We start from the raw sequence: 20,855 nt of genomic DNA, 5'->3' as shown, positions 1-20,855 counted from the left end.
CTTTAATTTCCACACTATCTAATCAATAAGAAGGTTGACTGAGATTATGTTATTATTACCACTCTGCATTAAGTATTTTTATTATTTTCGCTGGTAAGCTGTTTTGCTTCTGGCTAATCGTTTCATCCATCATTCCTGCGCATCCTGTTTTTCAATAAAAAGCTTGTCACAGTAACTGGCACCTGCTCTGTTTGAATGGCTAAATTCCAGCAGATTAGCCTGGCAAGGCTTTGGGAATTTGTTTAGATGCTTGTTTGTGGAAGGATCTCAAGTAATGTTCATTAAGTGACAGTGAGTGGATCAAATACCTAAAGTGGTGGCGTACATCACTTTTGGCCTCGGGATGTTGGAACACCCAGCAAGCCGAGACTTAAATTTATTTGCTTTTTGTGAGGAAGGATAGATGTTGGCTAATGGAAATTACCACGGATTTGAGTGTGTTCAGCTTTTTTAGTGGTTTATAAAACAGCAGGGTATAGACACACCTTGGTTAATAGCAGTACATTAATTATGGGTTGTTGTGTGAAATCTAACTGTTGCTCTTTTGCATTATTCGCGGTTCTGTGTAAACTGTCATTACTTAAATGGTGAAGCTGAACATCAGGTTCCTTCACCCCTCGTACAGTCAGAGACAGACAATCGATCTTCTGTTTCTGGTTTCTACGCTGGCGTCTTCGCTGGTGTCAGTCTTCGCTGCTTATCTGGGATCAGTTATAATCTCAGCCATGTGAACAGATTGATTGAGAGTGAAATGGCACGTTTTGAGGATCCACCTTTAGTCAGCTTTTGAGCAGGGCAGACAATCCCAGATCACCACTGCCAACCAATCAGGTTGTCCACAGCTATAATATTTAGTTTCTGCAATCCTGTGTTCATTTGTGTTTATACAATCAGTCACATGTCATGATCTGGGGGGAGGGTGCATTGCTTTACATTGGCTGATATTATATTCATATATATATACATACTGTATATATCAGGATAAAATTGCATCACATTTTTCGCTCAAAGTGTAAATGTAAATGTTGTCTTGAAGCATTTGTACATGCATTTTTCTAGATGTTGTAGTTGTTTTCCTAACCTAAATGATTTCTGCCGTGGATATTTGTTGGAACCTGTGACCTCCAGCCGTTGTGACGTACCTGCATGCCGATCGATTCGGTTACAACCTGATACTCTTCACTGCAAAACATAACAACATTCCAAAAAAAAGGATTAAAAGAATTGAGTAGCCATTCATTTTTTTATAGGTGTAGTTCTGGCATGTTGTTGCCTGTGGATGAATTCGGAGACCATGAAAACAGGTTTAAGCTTACGACTGCAGGGGAAATTGTCAGGTATTGTAAAGCGACGCAGAATCACGGGTCAAAAGCTTTTCTGTCTCTCTCTTTCTCACTCCCTCTAGCCCATGAGACCGAGTTCACAGAGGATTATGTATGTGCAATTGAAACTTGGCAAATGATTTCCCTCCCTCCCCCAGAAAAAAATAACATTTTAGAAAAGCTGCCAATCCGTCTTTATGTCTGAGCAGCAACTGTTGTTATAGTTTAAATCTGAGATGAAGAACAAGCAGATGCACGGGACAGGGAACATCCAGAGAAAGAAGGAGAGATGGGGAGCAGACGGGTCAAAGAGTCAGAATCACGCACCGCAGGAGAACGGTAAGAACAGAGCGGGAAAAAAGGCCAAGAGGTCACAGCACGTCAAATCAAACTCGGGTGAGTCTTGTCTAGATTAATGCTGTTGTCAAGGGATGAGATTCATTTTTTTATTATACAAGTAAAGCTTTTTTGTTGGTAACACAAAATGTAATTTGTCACATTAGTCTGTATTTTATTTTATTTACACAACTGTTGCATAAAAGCAATATAGCTCTCACAGTTGTGCATCTGCAATGAATTTCCTGCGTCGAATCACAGCTGTGCTGATATTCATGCTCACGTGATATTGCTTAAATGTCACTCTGTCTTTAGGCACTTTGTAGTAATACGCTTCCTGCTGAAAATGTGTGTTTATCCTATATGTCGCGGCACTCTGTTTTTTTCCAACTTCAATCATTGTCGGTTCATGCAGATGTCTCTAATAGTCTGGGGTTGATGAAATGCTTATTGGTCCCTACTTGGTGGTCATTTCTTATTATTAAGAAGCAGGAGTTGTGTATTACTCCCATATGGAGGTTTGACACTTTGTGTATATGGGTGTGTCTGTGTCTCTGAAAGCTTGAAAAGTAGCAGTCTGGAAGATTATTGGAGCGGAGTTATAATGTTTTCTGTCAGGCTTTGTGGTTCAGTTTTGTCTTTCTGTTGGCTGAGCTCTGTGACTTGAATACTGTGCGTCCAGACTAAACCAGGGCTCCATTTTCTCTCCATAAGAGGCGGAGCCTAGGAGTAAAACAGCTCATAAGCCTTAGTGTTGTATTCAGAGATGCACGTGATTTAAAGGAGGTAAATCTCATATTAGACTTTAGTTTTAAACATCCAGTGATCATACGTATCACAAAATCATCAACAGCTTGGAGAAATGCAATGGTGCGATACAGATGTTGACCTGTACAGTTTCTAATAAAAAACGTGTATTTATTTGTACGTTTTAGATTGCCACTACAAAGACTTGGTAATAAATAAATCATTTTAGGGTGCATGAGGCCGAATGATATGCTGGCCACCAGTATCACAAGCATAGACTGAGACAGATGTAAATAATAATGACCAATTATGGTAATGCGATGTGTTATGCGTCCGGCATGCCCATGTAAACACAGCAAAGAGGTTATTTAAGGCTTTCAAATAGGCCATTCCAGTTGTGCTGTACTTTTTGAGCTCTGTAAGTTAATAATAAAAAAATAATAGTATTCATGTGTTGTAATATAATCGAAGTGATACTAGACATTTCAGAAACCTCTGCGTGGTCAAGCTCATTAGTAATAACTTTTTATTTATACAATGGAAAGACAATTAACAGGGTGCCTGACATAATGGAATCTAACAGGGTGGAAATAAAGAGCTAGCTATCAGTGGATGACTGGGGGTTTGCTTACACAAACGAAGAGTGACAATTTGAAGGTGATTATGATTGAACACATCTTGCTTTTAGGATGGTTTTTAGGATGATTTTAGAGAAAAATGATTTTTTAATAATAGTATGTTTATAAGATCTGTTCATGTCACCACAAATTATGTCACATACTGGAGGATGATGTCGTTAAGAAACAAATTTGATGAATTGATGATTACGGTTAACTTATGTGATTTCATCTTTAAATAAAAAAATTACATGCTAACCAATTTAAAAACACGTGTACACACTTTGTATCAGTCTTTAATGTCCAGTGTGTAGTTTATTGGAGGATCTATTGACAGAAATGCAATATAATATACTGTACATAACTATGTCTTCAGAGATGTATAAAGACCTTACATAATGAACCAACATGATTTTTTTACCTTAGAATGAGCCATTTCTATCCACTAGATGCCAGTAAAATCTCCACATTGCTCCTTTAAGCTTATTCAGTGCTGTCCTCCCACCTAACAACTATGCATCATTCTCAGACATCTCAGTTCTGGCATCTCTCTCTTTGCTTACCCCTACCTGTTTTTCTGTTAATGTGACAAGCTAAGTGTGATGTCCTATAAGTGAACAGTTCAGAGTCACTTTGCATTAGTGTGATGGAGCGAGAGCTTTGGGTGTTAGGAAAAGCACCATTCCTGCTGAGGATGGACTTGTTTTTTCAGTTTGAGTCCGTGAATCCGAGCTGTGTGGTTTTAAAGTTTTATATATAGCCGCTTAAAAAAAATTAAAAGACCATTTCAGAGAATGTTTTTCTGATTTAAAAATGTTCAATTTCTAGGTAGGCTATGTGTTTAGGTAAAATTATCATGATTCATTCTGTGATTTATTAACAATATTTCTACCAAATTTCAAACAAAACATATTGTTTCTATTCATATTTATTTGCAGAAAATGAAAACTGGAGAAACAGAAATAACAGGAAAGATGCTCTGTATTTCTTCAGACCTCAAAAATGGCCTCATTGTATGTAGTCAGTGTGCTATGTGATAATATGGCCATTATTGTCAAAATGATCCTGGCCTCTTTCTCTGTTTCACTCTCACAGATAGAATGACGAATAAGAGTTTGGGCAACCAGACAAGTGGAGGATTACAGGGAGGAGAAAGAGATGAACCAGAATTAAAAGACACCATTCCTCAACAATGCGGCAGGGTTTCACACAACATGCTCCTTGCCCTCACTGTGATAGGTGTGTACCTGTTGTATCTGTGTACATTTGTAAGAACGCTGGTAAAGTTGAAGTATGCTGTAAAATTCTTGAAGTATCATTTGGGGTCCCTTAGGTGTAACACTGGTGGAATCCTCTAGAGAACTTCTAGACACCTTATCAGTTCTTTGAGAAACTATACTTTTCGTCTTTGTGAAGCTAATACTGTATATCTCAAGCTTTTTAAATGCCAGATGAAACTTGCTTGTGGTTTGGTACTCTAACACAATGTTGATCCTTTGTCAAATCACAGACAAATACCAAACGAGCAAATCTCCAGCTATTCTTTTGTTGGCCCCATTGTGACACTGTTTATATAACAATGGTTTGAAATGTTGCAGATACAGGATAGTTATGCAGTGCTGGTCTGGAGTGGCGAAATGTGTAATTCATATCTTTGAACAAGCAAGAGAAACATAAGTGAGGTATGAACCCACACACACTTGCTCTTACAGGTGTAGTAGCAGGCACAGTGCTGGGCATGATGCTGCGATATGTTCCTGATCTTGATGCAAACAGTCTCATGTTGGTTTCCTTCCCTGGGGACATCTTAATGAGGATGCTGAAGATGCTCATCCTGCCACTTATCATCTCCAGCCTCATCACGGGTCAGTTTTTGATCCTGTCCTGTTGCTATTAAACAAGCATGTTTTTTTTTTTTTAAAGGGGTCGTATGGCGCGAATACGTGTTTCTGTGTCTTTGGTGTGTTATAAGTTTTAAGTGTCGGAACAAAAGATGCATTCTGTCTAAAAGCGAATGCTCACTCAGACCTGCCTGAAACACCTCGTGTAACCACACCCCCACAAATCTACGTCAGTTCATGGTATGATTTGTCTAAGACCGCCCAAATCTGTACGCAAGTAAGGTGGGCATACCTGTCAGTGAAATTGATGTTCCAAATATGGTAAGAGGCGTTACATTTCCGTCACACGCTTGCAGTATTTGACCAATCACTATGCACTGGTTAACTGGCCAATCATAGCACACCTCGCTTTTCAGAGCGATGAGCTTTGTAAAAAATCAGCGCATTTCAGAGAGGCGGGGCAAAGAGGAGATACAAACATGCACGGTATGTGAAAAATACAGCGTTTTGAACCTTAAATCATGTATACACATTGCATTACATCTAAAACAAACGATAATATTCGTTTTACCCGTGTCATATGACCCCTTTAATCTTTATTGGGTTATTCAAGAGAGTACACAAGTACAAGTTAACACTTTATTAAATTACATGAATGAAATGTTTAATGGTGTTATGTTTGTTATGGTATTAATACATTTACACTTATTCATTTTACATTTAGTAATTTGCACTATGTGTATGTTAAAATTATTTTTTATTGAACTTTAGCAATAAAGCCCATGGGCAAATCAAATAATTCAATTAAAATAATTTAATTGTCAGTTCTAATATTTATGTGAAATCATGCTTTGTTGTTGTTTTTTTTGTTAAAATTTTTTAATGTGTTTACCACGAGGGCTGTCAAGCGATTAATTGTAATTAATCATATCCAGAATAAAAGTTTGTGTTTACATAATATTTGTCTGCACTGTGCATATTAATTTTGTATTTATTAATACATGCACATACATGTATACGTATTTAGGAAATATTTACATTTACATAAAAATTTAATTTAAAATTTTTTCTTAAATATGTGCATGTATGTGTACGTTTTAATAAATACAAAATTAATATGCACACATGCATATAATGTAAACACAAACTTTTATTCTGGATGTTATTAATCACTATTAATCGTTTGACAGCCCTAGTTAACACATCAACTGTTTAAAAAATAATTGTGATTAATAATAAATTAAAAACATAAACCTTTACATCTTTGTGGATACATTGATGAAGATCTCTTTCTCTCTCTCTGGTTTGCAGGTCTGGCTGGTTTGGATGCTCGCTCCAGTGGCAGAATGGGCACCAGAGCAATGGTGTACTACATGTCCACCACAGTAATCGCTGCTATTTTGGGTGTCATCCTGGTGCTTGGGATTCACCCTGGGAACCCAAAACTCAGGACTAATCAAGTCAGCTCCACCCCAAAGAACCAAGAGGTCAGCAGCCTGGATGCCTTTCTGGACCTGATCCGAAACCTTTTCCCAGAGAACCTGGTCCAAGCCTGTTTTCAACAGGTAAACAAATAATGCTTTGTGATATGCTTTGATTTTTAATACTTGGAAATAAAAAAATTGTTTACTCATTTATTTAACAACAGTGTAAATGATGGTATTTTTGTATGCACCTATTCAAAATGTGGCACTTCATTCAAATGTCATACCATTATACCATCTATTTTGGGTTATTTCCACGTCATTTACGCAATACACCATTTTCTTGAATACTCATATTATTCGAACCATATGGCATGACATTGATATGGCACTAAAGATACTTTTAACATGTTTCTCAGCTGTGGCATATTCTGTTGACGTTGTGGGTGCTGTATGCTTATCACTAAGACACATTATGTAGCAGAGCCAAACATTACTGTGGTTTGTGCAAGATTAATTCTGGATAACTAATAGCGCTCATCTGAGAAGTGATGCATCCCTTCCAATACATGTGTTTGCAATGCTCTACATGCATCATTTCATCATGAATCCAACTGTATCATGAAGTCTTTTCCTAATACTTTATTTGCTTTGATAATTTCGCACTACATTGAGCAAAACAACACCAAAATACTTCGTTATTGAATTTATTATGGAAGGGGATCAGACAATTTTATGAGAACAACCTGCAGGATAGAAACTGTAAATGAAAGTCACGCTCTGTTTAGATGAGCCGGTTAGTTGTGATCTAATGCAACTGAATCATCATGCAGCTGTCCCTCAAATCAATGTCTTTTTTTTCCCTCTCAGTTTAATCTATGTGATGTTTTAGTGTTATGTATGTTTGACAGACCCAAGCCTCTCTATACTTTCTGCTGTTTTACTTACAGAATTATCTTTTCATTTCAGGTTCAAACGGTGCTGAAAAAAGTCGCTATCCCAGTTCAGAACCAAACAGAACCAATTCTTGTCAATAGTAAAAAACTGGAGCTGAAATGGGGAATGAATGTTTTAGGTGAGAAGACATGATGTTTTTCTGTATTTAAAACAATGATTTAACACCAGTGACGTTTTAAAATGAACAAAACTATGGAATATATGAATCTAGTTAAGTGATAGTTCACCCAAAAAGGAAATTTCTGTCATCATTTACTCACCCTCTTGTCATTTCAAACCTGTATGACTTTCTTCCGCAGAACACAAAAGAAGATATTTTGACCGAACAGCGACGGCACCCATTCACTTCTATTGTATGGACACAAAACCAATGAAAGTGAATGCGTGCCGTCGTAGTTTGTTTACCTACATTCTTCAAAATATCTTCTTTTGTGTTCTGCAGAAGAAAGAAAGTCATACAGGGTGAGTAAATATGACAGAATTTTCATTTTTAGGTGAACTGTCACTTTAAATTGTAATTACAAGATACCATTATAAATGATTACTATAAAACAACAGTAGATCAGTTACATTCATTAGAGTCATTTGGATGTAATGTTTGTCGCGTTTCTGTGCCTCAAGGTTTGATTGGGTTCTTCATCACATTTGGAGTCTGCATGGGGAAAATGGGCGAGAGAGGGAAGCTCATGTCTGATTTCTTCAATATTCTCAATGAGATCATCATGAGGATGGTGTCCATGATCATGTGGTCAGTATGACGCATCTACGTACATTCTGCAAAGTATACCTAAAGTGGTTCGGGGGTTCTCAACTTGTTTTGTTCAAAATCCCTGATTTTAGAAGAGAATAAATGTTGACATTGTTAAAGTTACCAATGCATAGGCCTGAAAATATTTTAAATGACAGGGGATATTTGGAAAACTGTGTGTTGATATGTCCAAGTGACAGTTTACACTAAAGCTTGAACTCACACAGCCCTTCATGTCAACAACAAGATATGAGGAGTTCTGTTTCTCCCTTGTAAAAGTAATGGTTGTTTTGCTGTCCCAACTATATGGTTTTATTTGCAGTTGTTTTTGTTTGCTGTCTGTGATACTATTAGAATAGACTTGTGACCCATTTCTGTCCTCCAGCTGAGAACCTCTGTTGTAGTTAAACTGAACCAAATGAAACTGTTTGGGGTATATTATGTGATTATGTGTGTCACAGAAACTGCTTGTCCTCAACTTAACAATAAATAAATAACACTCATTTATCTACACATGTGAACCATTTAGCACACCACGGACAAAACAAAATAGGCCACAGTCTTATAAAACATTAGTTTGAATACATTTGTTAAACCGTTTAGACTAATTAAAAATATATATATAGTAATGCAAGATCAAATTGTATATTTGCATTAAAAACCATTAATTAATGTTACTCAGGTTTCCAGAGGACAAGGTGATAAAAATGTTCAGAAAAAAACCCAGCACAAGATAGATTCCAGCTTGAGAGAAAGAGAAAAATATAGTGTGTAAGTAAATGAAAGAGAGGAAATCGGTCAGGGGGAAAGCATGGAGGACTGCACGAATCTGGTATAGAGCAGAATCGTCATGGTGTTCCCATGAGTAAATGTGGGAACTTATTCGGGGATGTAATACATCGCCAGACTCTCAGACACATACCCACAGCAACAGACATAGATTCAGTTTTTTCTCTGCATTCAGCTGTTAATCATTTCTGCTGAAATGATCCTTATAACTAACGGATGATTTTTACATTTACTTTTTTTGGGAGACACTTATTTAAAGCAACTCACATTGCATTCAGGCTATAAATTTGTTTTTATCAGTAATTGCATTCCATGGGAATTCGAACCCATGACCTGACAGATGAGACAAAACAGTTTTGAAAATGGCAGAGATGATCACTGGAATGTTGTAAACCATGTTATTTGTTTATTAGATCAAAATAAAAAAAAGACATTATAATAAAGTAAGTTGGCGATCTCCATATTTATTTTGTTTTCAATGTATATTTAAATGCGATGTTTCATTACAAATAGAAGATACAGGTGCTTCCATGAAAAGAAAAGGAATAGTCATGTTTAACATATTAACCTAAAATAATTCCTCACTTCATAAGTTAGCAGCATGTTTTTGTCCCACGTCTCAAGAATCAATGTATATCATTGATTTCCCGTGGAGAATTAGAGATGCCTGTTTGAGCAGAATGGCACAATTATAGAGAAAACAAAGACTGAATGAGTACATGCACCAAAACAAAAGCATATGACCAAGCAGGATCACTCCGCTCAGCCTGAGGCCAGCCCAGCTCTACATGACTGTGTTCTGCCATCACAGTATGTAAACTGTTCAAACGATACAATAAACATCATCTGTCATTCACTGTAACTCACAGTGAAATATTTATACGCATCGTTTTAGATTAATTAAACTTAGACCACATAGGAAGCAACATTTATCTTCTTATATGGTACTCAGATTGCAAAACGAGATAATTTTACATATAGGCTGTGTCAGGGTCAAAATACTATTAAAAAACAAACAACATATCGCATAAACCACCAATGGATGGAGCTGTAGCTGTGATTCTTTGTTATTGGATTTATTCATTAGGTTTGATTAAACATCTAAGTTAATAAATAAACAGTAATTTACCACTTAGACAGTACAGTGGAATTACAGTATTTATTTTCAGATTCATTTATAAAAAATAATCAATTTAGTTTGCTGTTAAGTAATCATCCTCTGTTTGTCCACAGGTACTCTCCTGTAGGCATCGCCTCCCTTATCTGTGGCAAAATCGCCGCCATCGGTGACCTGGAGGTGGTGGCCAGGCAGCTGGGCATGTACATGGTCACAGTCATAGTCGGTCTGATCATTCACGGCGGGATCATTCTGCCAATCATATTCTTTGCTGTGACTAGGAAAAACCCCTTCACGTTTTATTCCGGCATCTTTCAGGCTTGGATCACTGCTCTAGGAACAGCCAGCAGGTATTAAATGCTGTCTTTGTCTGCGTCATGTGTTTCGTGGTGTTTTGCTGATAGATGTGATCTGGCAAGGATGAAGAGTTAACGGTCACATTTGGAAAAAAATGTTGGAGTTGGCTTGAGAAAGAAATACTCTCTGTTTTAGATATATCTCAACCACTTTGTCATGTTGAAAAATGATACTTTTATGATGGTATGTGGTCTGAGATGTTTAGTATGAAGCCAAATATAACCAGATGCTTTTTGTAAAAACAAAAGTCAGAGGACATCTAACAAATCATTCACATGACTTAATCTGACAGAAATGAAACACCTTTGTTGATAAATTGAAACTATTTTTAGTGTGTGATTCTTTCATGAATACTTGAAAAATGAAACTTTCTAAATGTTATAACAATTAATAATTTTATGCAATCTTCTAATTTCTGGGATTATCAGATATAAAGCTAGAAATGTTTTATAGAGCCATGATGGACATTTTCTGTTATTAAAAAAAATACTAAATACAAATATGAAAATAAAATCATAAAGTTTGTTGCACAGAAAAAAACTAAAAACTTATAATACATTTATTATATAAGGGGAAAGCCAAAAATAGAGAAATGCTGACAAATTTAACTAAAAAAAAGGAAAAAGGTGATAATGTTAAAAAAATATATTTCTAACTATTAAAATCTTTTCTATGGTTAAGAAATTGTTTAATCAAACTAGGGGACCAATAACTTCAACTGTGAATCAAACATTTATCCTCTCGTGTCCTGTTTTATTTGCTGGTAGTCCAGCCTCAGTCTGTTGTGCCACATGTGTCTGGTTTTGTGGGATTACGTCTGATGAGCCAAACAATTTTCTTAAATGTTAAACCAACTGTCAGTTTGGCACAGAATAAGCACACAATCCTTTTAACTTTTTTGTTTTTATTATTGTTGGTTATTTTTGGCTCATGAATAGAAAGGACCATTTTTTCTCATTTACGGCACAATACCTAAATGAACAATAATTGTTAAAGCAGGGATTTATTTCACAGATTGCGTCTGATAATCGACTATACTTTTTTCTGTTTTTCTCTTTCAAAATTATTTTGCAAACATTAACTGTTTATTTCTCTCAGTGCTGGAACGTTGCCTGTGACGTTTCGATGTCTGGAGGAGAATCTAAAGATTGATAAGCGTGTGACTCGCTTTGTGCTGCCCATCGGAGCCACTGTGAACATGGATGGCACTGCGCTCTACGAAGCTGTTGCTGCCATTTTTATCGCCCAGATGAATGACATCTATCTTGATGGAGGACAGATCATCACAGTTAGGTAAAGAGTTTTAAAACTGGAACCTCAACTCAGTCCATAGACAAAATATTTAAAGTGTTTGCAGAGTGCGTTCATTATTTTTTTGCTTTGTTCAGGTAAAATTTGATTGAGTTTTATTCGTTTTGTAAAAAGACGAGACCTTTTTGGTCTTGTTTTAACATTTGTCTCTTAATTCTCTGCTACAAGCTGCCTTAATTGGAAACAAGAGTTGGGCTTTGATTTTGCTCTGTGGTGATGTTCAAAGGGACCCACTGAAAATTTGTCTAAACCACAGCTGAAATCTATGTGGAAATTGTCACACACAGCCTGAATGCAGTCTTGATGTATGAGTCACATGCTTTTGATTTTTTTGGTCATGCCATAACAATCTGGATATTATTACTGCTATTCTAATTGCTATCTATTACTATTTCTTTATAATAATACCTGCAATTATGATACGCCCATAGAACCTCTTACAACGGAGATACCATCTTCCAATCGATTCCAGTTCTGTCTGCTTTTTTATGTTAGGCCTACTTTCGTCCTTGTTTCTTTGTGTTGAACTTTTTTAGAATCTGTTTTCCTTGTTTACCACAAAAGATCTGGGATCTGTAACAGGGCGACTGTGGCCCCCAGGGGGTCCAGCGCAGTACTGCAGGGGGTCTGCAAATTATTGCTTCATTTCAGACTAATGTTTGTACCAAAATGATTTTTGAATTAAACAAAAAATCTATTATTATGTGATGTTTAACCAAAGTCAAGCGGGCAAACGTTTCGTTGTCCCTCCCATGTTAAAAAATGTACATGAAGCTTACATTACAAACACATACTTACGACAAAATATGAAAATATAATGATGCATATATGTTATTATAGACTCGGCTTAAAATGAAACGCACAGTAAATCTAAAATATACAGTATGTGAAAGAGGGGCCCTGCTCTTTCCCTCAACAAGGAGTCCTTTAGATCATGTCTGTCGATCTGTCCACCCCATGGTGACTCAGTCATCTTCTGTCTTTTTCTACAGCAAGGTAATGCCCTGTTTACTCATTCTCTTTCTATGCAGTATGACGGCGACTTTGGCCAGCGTGGGTGCAGCCAGTATTCCCAGTGCGGGTCTGGTCACCATGTTGCTTATCCTGACCGCTGTGGGTCTTCCAACTCAGGACATTAGCCTGCTCGTCGCTGTTGATTGGCTGCTGTGAGTCTCCACCCTTTTTGTGTTATGTTCACAAGATGTAAATATCTTTTCCAAGCTTAGTGAATATGATTTACAACTGAAGATTTTACAGGGTCCCAACATTGTCCCTCTGGCTTTTATGCTTGTATTTTAGGGTCATTGCTATTTGGTCAAAGGTGGAAATTATTTTAGGGGCCCACAGGTGGCTGTCCTCGTAAACGTGACTTGATCTCCTGACCTGTTCTTTCTCAGCATTGTGTTTTGTGTATCTTCAGCGACCGCATGCGCACTTCCATTAACATGGTGGGCGACTCTTTCGGGGCGGGTATCGTGGACCACCTATCTCGTGCAGAGCTTGCCGCCATTGACAGGGAAATCCCTCTATCGGACGAGGACTTCATTCCTCCTCCACCTCTCCTCACTGATATAGACCTTATAGACCCTCTCAAACCGCCCGAACTGCCCCCTCGCTCGCCGCGTCCTCCCAAGCTCAACCACCACACCCCGTCTCTCACCCCCTCGCAATCTATGTCACACTCCATCCCGCACTCGCCCCGTTCCATCCGTTCTCCATCACCTCACTCTATTCGTTCCCCTTCCCCTCGCTCCGTGTGCTCTCACTCCCCAAGGCCTTTTCGAACGCACTCTCCACGCCTTTTGAGGAGGGCGGAGCCGGGGTACTGTGTCCTGCCCACTCGTGACAACCAGGTGAGAATTTGTGGTTAATATATTTGATATAATTCTGTATTTAATGATTATTATAGAGAATGAAGAGGTTATGGAAAATATCGTTGCAGTCCTTCCAAAACCTCGGATGTCCAAATTTGCTGTTTTTTAGGAAATCAAAAAACACTGTATGTTTTAAATGATTAAATACTGTGTTGTTAATGTTGACAAGCACTTTTTAATACTTTTTATGGGTTAGATATTTGCAAAACCCAAACATAAAGGGTGACTAATAATAATGATTTATGGCAAAAATAGAAGAAATATGGAGATACAAGGTTTCAGAAGGACAGCATCGCGCGATATGCCCCTACACTTGTTATTCAAACTGAATATTTTTAAACTATCATGTTCCTGTTTTGGTGTTTTTTAGTGTCCCTAAGAACCAAATGATATGTGTAAAAATTATTATGCCTTCAAGTTGTAGTGATATGATTTTATATGTTCTGTTTAAGTTTAATTTCTTCATTGTAGAAAAATACATTCGAATAGATCCAAATGTGCAACTGCCTCACCACATTTTGCAGATTCCCACACTTCCCCGAGGTGTTCGAAAGCGAGAGAGAGACCGGGAGAGTGACAGGGAGAGAGAGAGACTGCGGGAACGAGGCAGCGAGACGGAGGAAGAGGAGGAGAAAGAAAGAATGATGGACGACGGAAGCGAGGGAGAAGAAAGCGACGACACGGCGTACGACAGACGTCACACCATACCACCCTGCGATCTGCCCTGAACCTGAATTCATAGTTCATAGTTCTTCATTTCAGCACCCATCTTTCTGTGCGAAAAGTTGGCATTTTGTTTTGTTTGGCACGGACCTTAAGAATCTAGGTGTGTTGTTCTTTGTTGTGCTTTGAGATAAGAGAATGGAGGGTGAACAGTCATTTATATCTCGTTTAGAAACAGTTTTTCACTAACAGCGCCACATGTTTGCAACCCAGTTGCTCTTACAGGATTTGAATAGTAAACCGGATGAGTGGCTTGAATTGTTTATTGCACTTGCTCTGTCGCTATCAAATTGAGTTTCTGACTTTCGTCATCTTAAAGTACACCATTTGGCTACTGGTTGTAACACAAGCTTTCACCGCACTTCAGTTTGTACCGTAAATCCCACGTTTACTCAATTCAAGGAAAACAATTTCCCTGACTCATTTGAACTGCCTTAGCTTATATTTATAGACTGTATGCCAGTACAATGTAAACAATGTAAATAACAAGAGGCAATTGAAGTGATTCAAGGCAGTTGCTTTCTGTAAACTGTTTTATGATTTGTTGGGTTTTTCTTTTCGTCACAGCTGTGAGTAACATGAGGAAGTTTTTGTTCGCCCCTTCCTGTTCTTTGAAGTCTGCATGGCTATGTACAGATTTACCATTAGACCGTTTACAGTAGTAAACACAGTTACTCAAACCTTACACGTCACGGATCGTCTTCTTATAAGTCATCTGTACTTTTATGATACAGTTACTGTAGAAGGTATCAACTGTTGACAACTGTAATATTATGTATATTGAGATAATGCCATCGTAGTTCCAACTGAGATTCTTGTATAAACGTCTTGTTTCTTCTAGACAGCAGTGGAACAAAACAGGGACCAAAGGAAGACTTGCTGTAATGATTCTTATATTTTTCTTCTGAGAGGAAGAGAGGAAATTATAATCAATATTTCTCATCAAATCCTTCCCAAACCCAAATTGTCTGTGCTATGCTTCCAACATTTATTTTTATATCTTTATTTATAAATTATGCTTCGAATGTTTTCTTTGAGTTTTTCTCTAGTGGAATTTAATGAAAACAATCTGAGTCAAGATTGATGTTAAAAAACATATCTGAGATCCCCATTTAAAAAATATACTGTTTAGTTTAATAATATTGTTAATGTTATTTGATTTTTGGATTATGTTTATTGTCTAGTGTTTAAAATGTTGCACTTAAGCTAGTTCATTTTTAGGTTGGTGTGTATATGTCGTTTGTCTGACTAATTTATTTATCACTTAATTATGCTACAATCTACTTTAGTTTTCCATGTATCTCTGAAATGGTTGGCGGTTCTGACTTGCGCTCTCTCCTTTTCCACTGAGCTCAGAATACCACGTCTGCTATCGTCTATGGTGTAATAAAATTAAAAAATTAAAACACTTTATCTAAATGACTTGAGTGCTTTGTGTTTTATTAGTTCTCTGATAGGATCTCTCTTATGATGACATCGTCAGGCACATTCAAATCCGATTTCATTCAAGCTTTGCGTGCCTTGACATTAGGCTGGGATCTTTTCAAACTAATAGACGAAAGCGATCACCCCATAGAGATGTTGTGACAGACGCGCAGCGGGGGTCAAAAATTTCTCTTAGACAATGATGAAACAAAGACGTCAATCCTTCTCATTCCTCCCAGGACAACAGTGAGGCAGGCGAGGGATGATTATGAGGGAGGGATGCTGACGTTGGCTGTGGGGACCCTGGACGTCAGAGAGATAGGAGGGAAGATTGATGCTGTGTTAAGATGAAGAGGTAGTTGGGGATTTTTTTTATAAATAGTTACAATAAAAATGCCTGTCTATATAGTTGTCTATATACTAACCTTCATTGTGTTTGATATCTGCAATGGGGGATTTTTTTAATATCCTGCTTCCTTTTTTTAAAGAAGGAAAGTCAAATAAGACTCGTGAAATAGAAAAACGTGGTATATATTTAAAAACGGTTATAAATTAGATAAACAACATAAATGTTTCCTTTTCTGTATGAAAGCATCAATACAAACTATGAAAGTCAACAGCCATGTTACATATCATTTTACATAAAAAACTAACACCTTTTACCACCAATAACACAATAACACTATACTTAGCTCAGCTTAGTATAGTTATACCACCATTAAAGGCGCAGTTCTTAATTAACAGCGGCCACTAGCGTTGTATTATAGATTTGCCACGAATCGCTCAGTTCAAACACGACGGTGGCCACCACAGTACAAAAAGATGTCGTTCTCATGTTGACGCAGGTTAGAGATTTTGCGGCATTAGAAAGACTGTAGAAAGAGCTATGACTTATGTATTACATACAATAAAAGGTTTGTGGATTTTAAGTTTAAAAAGAAGGATAAAAGTCAGGCAGGAGCTAGGGCCTGTGTTAATATTATAAAGACTTTCCACCAGAGACACATTAGCAGATATGTACTCACAGATATCTATGGAGATACTTTCCAGCAGAGAGAGACGTTGGAGGAGGAGGTTGCTTTGATTCGGATCAGCATGTGAGTAACATACTAACATACCAAGATATGATGTTGTGTAATGTTAGCTGTGCGACGGAGCAGTTTTGAGCGTCATTGTTTATCTGGAACCGCTTTAATATTGTACTCGTCCAGATAACTTACTTGAGAGAGCGAGAGCGCGTTGGAGCTGAAACTGGAGAGCGAGCGAGAGCGCGTTTTACTCTTTTAGTCAATGATGAATAAACTTTCAGTTAATCCGCAGGTCACATGCGTTCCGCACCGGAGAGCACGATCCGTACGGATCATCCCGCGATCCGTTTCACCACGATACCGCAGCGGAGAGGAAAAGGAAACGCGCGTTGTAGAGTTGTTTGTCCGTTTAGGGCTGCTGTACAAAACATGGCGGCGAATTCAATGTATGAAGGGCCGCTCTGTATGTAGATATAAACAGCTTATTCTAAGGTATTACAAACTTAATGGCTCATTACGTGAGGTCTTTATACACCTCTGAAGAAATAGTTTTGTATATTATATTGTATTTATGTCAATAGATCCTCCTAAAATGCCGTATTGTTCCTTTAAAACTAAAACACCTGAAACCAAATAGTTACAAAATTGTCACAGTTTGCAAGTAAACCAGCATGTCCACATTGTTTTTGGTTTCAGGAAAACCTAAATATTTACTTAAACTTTTTACAAAATGTTTTGAAGCACTAGACTCAATTACTTATTGCAAACCATCTTAATATGCACATTTACGATTTATAATATTTCTCTTGCATCTCTACTACTGTCCATACTACAGCTATTGTTTAAGCAGTGTTCCTCTTGCGTTCCACAGAAGAAAGGAAGTCATAGTCGTTAAAGGAATATTCTGTGGTAAAACGGATCTGTCAACACTCCGGTTGTTTACCGTCATTAATCATTTACAGAGATTCAACAATGACACAACGTTATTGACAGGCATGCACGGTCGACACATGGGGTTATGGATCGTGGTTGTATGTGTCCCTCTCTAAGCATGTGATTGTGCATCTTTGCTTGTTTTGTTTTGTTTTGTTTCGTTTAGTAAGACATGCACATCTTCAAATAAATCTTAATAGACTATGACATGATGGCACACTGCCCTCTACAGCTGATGTGAGGCTAGTGCAGCGTCCGCCGGTCCTGTCATCATCATATTGAGCGAGTGTACACAAATGAGCAAGCTCTCTTTATGGCCTCTTATCTGCCCCTTGTTTAAACTGCCACCTCCACCCCTACTTCCTTTCAATTATAACAAAACACTTTATATTGAATAAACAGCGATCAATCCATCGCGCTTGGTAATGTGTAAAACATTGCAAAATACGTAGTTCTCATGTTCATCAACGTGGGATCGATGGCAACACTTGTCTTGCTGAGCAGCATATGAGGTTTTACCATCGGTTTAACCTTGTTCATTTCCTGAAAACAAGTTTGTTATCATTTTTCCTTTTCGTACATGAGTGACTCATGGATTCTCTAGCACTCTCTAGCTTCCATATAAATAAGACTTTACGGCACATCATTTGTGTAGACAATAATTGGTCTTGGAGATGTCACTTCATGCTCGGTTTATTGCATAGGCTTAGTTTTACTTTGGAATTGTAACATCTAGGAGAGAATTCAGTTTTATTACTATCATATCTTACGTTTGAAGATTTTTTTTATACGTTACATTTTTCTATCATGCTTTTTGCCTGGTTTGTCATTTTTCTTGTGCTTTTCCCCTCGCTTCATTGGTGTATGTATGTTCCTGCACACAGTGTGCTTTTCCCCTTCAGAACTCAGGTCAGAGAACTGCTGCTCTATACAGGTACTGAACTATTTTGAATCTCATTCTAGCTTTTAGTCTATTTATTGCTGTGTTACGCTGGTTATAAATAGTACAGTGATATTTCCTATAGTCACAAATTTCCCTTAACCTAAATATCTACTTTTGCTTTTATGTAGGTAACGGTTACATTTTAGTGCTTACTGGAATCAATTATTATTCATATTTTAATGTTTATAGCTTGCGTGGGTAATGTAACTCTAACCAACTTACGCTTTCAGTGTATTTTCTTTGTCAATACACTGCAGTTATTCTTACTATGTTTGATTACTGATGCCATATGTGAGTGTAAATGTGTTTATGTGTTTGTTTGTTCTTTTTAGACGACATAAGTCAAGAACTATTCCTTGAAATTAATGCTGACGGCTCAGTCAGTGGGTCTTCGGAACAGAGCCCCAACTGTAAGTAGATCTCAACTTCATGTTAGTACAGATAAAGAGCATGACTACAAATTACTAGAGTGCTATAGTTGCAAAAACGTTACTTTTCATTATGGTCTGCTATGAGCAGGGTAATTCAAGGAAATAGTCAGTTGATAATGTTATGTTATGATAATGATATGTGTGGGGTCCAAAGGCATTAATAGTGACTAAGGTTTGGTGCTGTTTGCTGCAGGTGTGTTGGAACTGCGCTCAGTGAAAGCGGGTGAGACAGTTATCAAAGGTGTGGCTACATCTCTTTTCCTCTGTATGGACAGTGAAGGCAAATTGAGAGGACAGGTATGAACACTCTCTATTAATACAAATGTGTTAAAAGCAATGAAGCACATAACAATGGCTGATTCTACACTAACAGTTTAATATTTGAGACACTTTTTAAAAAACTTTGAGTCTTGATGTTGTTGATAATTTTGCAGTACTATTTGGCATGTACATTTTAGAGATTTATGATTATTAAAGCATTACAGATCTTTGTTCTTTGACAGTTCTTTGGTGTGAATAGTGGTAAAAACAACATCGCCATATTGTGGCAATTTTTTGTAATTTTTATGTAATTTTTAAACATGTTGCATGTTTTTAAACACTTTTACTCGGGTTTGGGCTAGGGCGTGTTAATGTTACACATAAACAAAAATAAAGATAAATTGTACATAGTATTGCTTATTTCTTTGAAAAACAAGTTCAATTGCCAAAGTATTGTTATCATGATTTTTTGGGGGCCACGATAACCGTACTGTGAAAATCTGACAGCCCTAGTTTGGACTCGAACCAGAGTCTCCATGAGCTAACAACTTTTGTATGTCTGTAGCATGTGCACTGTCTACAGCACATACTCTTATAAAAGCTAACATAACTATTATAATAATAATAAATCAATGAATAATTATGTTAAAGGCATACTGTAGTTCACCCAAAAAATTAAAATTCTATCATCATTTACTCACCTTCTTGTCATTTCAATCCTGTATGACTTCCTTTCTTTCGCAGAACACAAAAGAGATATTTTGAAGATAGTTGGTATGGATCTATTGTATGGACAAAAAACCAATGCAAGTCAATGGGTACAGGTTACCAACATTCCTCAAAATATCTTCTGTATTCTGCGGAAGAAAAAAGTCATACAGGTTTGAAATGACATGAGCATTGCCCTGTTAATACTGTATGTTTCCCTTCTGAAGATATTGAATACATGTCAAAATGTGCTTTTATATAAAATGTGGAATTTCTCTGGCACGATATACAAAACTTACCAAAGGAAGACCCCATACACGACTAATAGAAAAAATGGAAGTCATGCTACAATGCATTACGTTGAACAACCCCACTGTGTTATCACTAATAATATAATTTTTACTTGATACTTCAACACATGGCCTAATAAATTTCTTCTGTTTTTCAGAGAGGTTTTGCTGAAAAAGACTGCGTCTTTCAGGAATTGATACTGGAAGATGGATATACTTGTTTCCGGTCTGCACACAATGGACGTTCTGTGTCTCTGCCCTCAAAGCAGCCTAGGCAGAAACATGGCCCTTCACTTTCTCGGTTCCTCCCCATTATGAATAAACAAGAGGACAGCCAGATACAGGATGTGAAACAGTATATTCAAGATGTAAACCTAGACTCTGACGACCCACTTGAAATGGGACATCAGTCACACATCCAGAGCGTTTTCAGCCCCAGTTTGCATTCTAAGAAATGAAGACTAGGGATCATTATCGAGGAAGACTTTACATTGTAACCGGACAAACTGTCCGGTTAAAAGTGTTTTGTTACCTAAACTGTATTTATTTAAACATATTTATTTATTTACTATTGTGTAATAATTATCTTATTTAATAATAAGTTTATACAGTGTGGGAAAAATTGGTGGATGTAAATTCCACCTTCAATGTGTGCGTTTCTTTTTTCACATCA

The 20,855-nt window shown here is 37.2% G+C and overlaps 2 protein-coding genes across 6 annotated transcripts in view; both read left to right on the top strand.

The window, feature by feature from the left end:
• The window catches only part of slc1a9 (solute carrier family 1 member 9), a 29,994-nt gene extending 13,884 nt beyond the window's left edge, over window positions 1-16,110 (top strand). For 4 of the 5 annotated variants that reach the window (XM_057346075.1, XM_057346076.1, XM_057346073.1 and 1 more), the window contains 10 exons: window positions 4,118-4,261; window positions 4,735-4,887; window positions 6,175-6,428; window positions 7,257-7,362; window positions 7,866-7,992; window positions 10,015-10,248; window positions 11,354-11,548; window positions 12,598-12,732; window positions 12,987-13,419; window positions 13,965-16,110. In XM_057346075.1, the coding sequence (XP_057202058.1) occupies window positions 4,123-4,261; window positions 4,735-4,887; window positions 6,175-6,428; window positions 7,257-7,362; window positions 7,866-7,992; window positions 10,015-10,248; window positions 11,354-11,548; window positions 12,598-12,732; window positions 12,987-13,419; window positions 13,965-14,168 (1,980 nt within the window). In that variant the 5' untranslated portion in view covers window positions 4,118-4,122 and the 3' untranslated portion in view covers window positions 14,169-16,110. Of the gene's footprint in view, window positions 1-1,170; window positions 1,719-4,117; window positions 4,262-4,734; window positions 4,888-6,174; window positions 6,429-7,256; window positions 7,363-7,865; window positions 7,993-10,014; window positions 10,249-11,353; window positions 11,549-12,597; window positions 12,733-12,986; window positions 13,420-13,964 lie in introns of those variants that run through there. The other variant, XM_057346072.1, reaches the window with a different exon arrangement.
• A 103-nt stretch (window positions 16,111-16,213) lies between these two features.
• fgf21 (fibroblast growth factor 21) lies at window positions 16,214-20,648 on the top strand. The gene is made up of 4 exons (XM_057346103.1): window positions 16,214-18,483; window positions 18,825-18,902; window positions 19,117-19,220; window positions 20,341-20,648. Exons 1-4 carry the CDS (start codon window positions 18,357-18,359, stop codon window positions 20,638-20,640), a joined length of 609 nt encoding a protein of 202 aa, XP_057202086.1. The 5' UTR covers window positions 16,214-18,356; the 3' UTR covers window positions 20,641-20,648.
• Window positions 20,649-20,855: the final 207 nt, after the last annotated feature.

Source organism: Triplophysa rosa, linkage group LG11 (assembly GCF_024868665.1).
Source record: "Triplophysa rosa linkage group LG11, Trosa_1v2, whole genome shotgun sequence".
NCBI classification, from domain to species: domain Eukaryota; kingdom Metazoa; phylum Chordata; class Actinopteri; order Cypriniformes; family Nemacheilidae; genus Triplophysa; species Triplophysa rosa.
The sequence above is the reverse complement of the archived record's forward strand: the minus strand, read 5'-3'. Positions and strand labels throughout refer to the sequence as shown.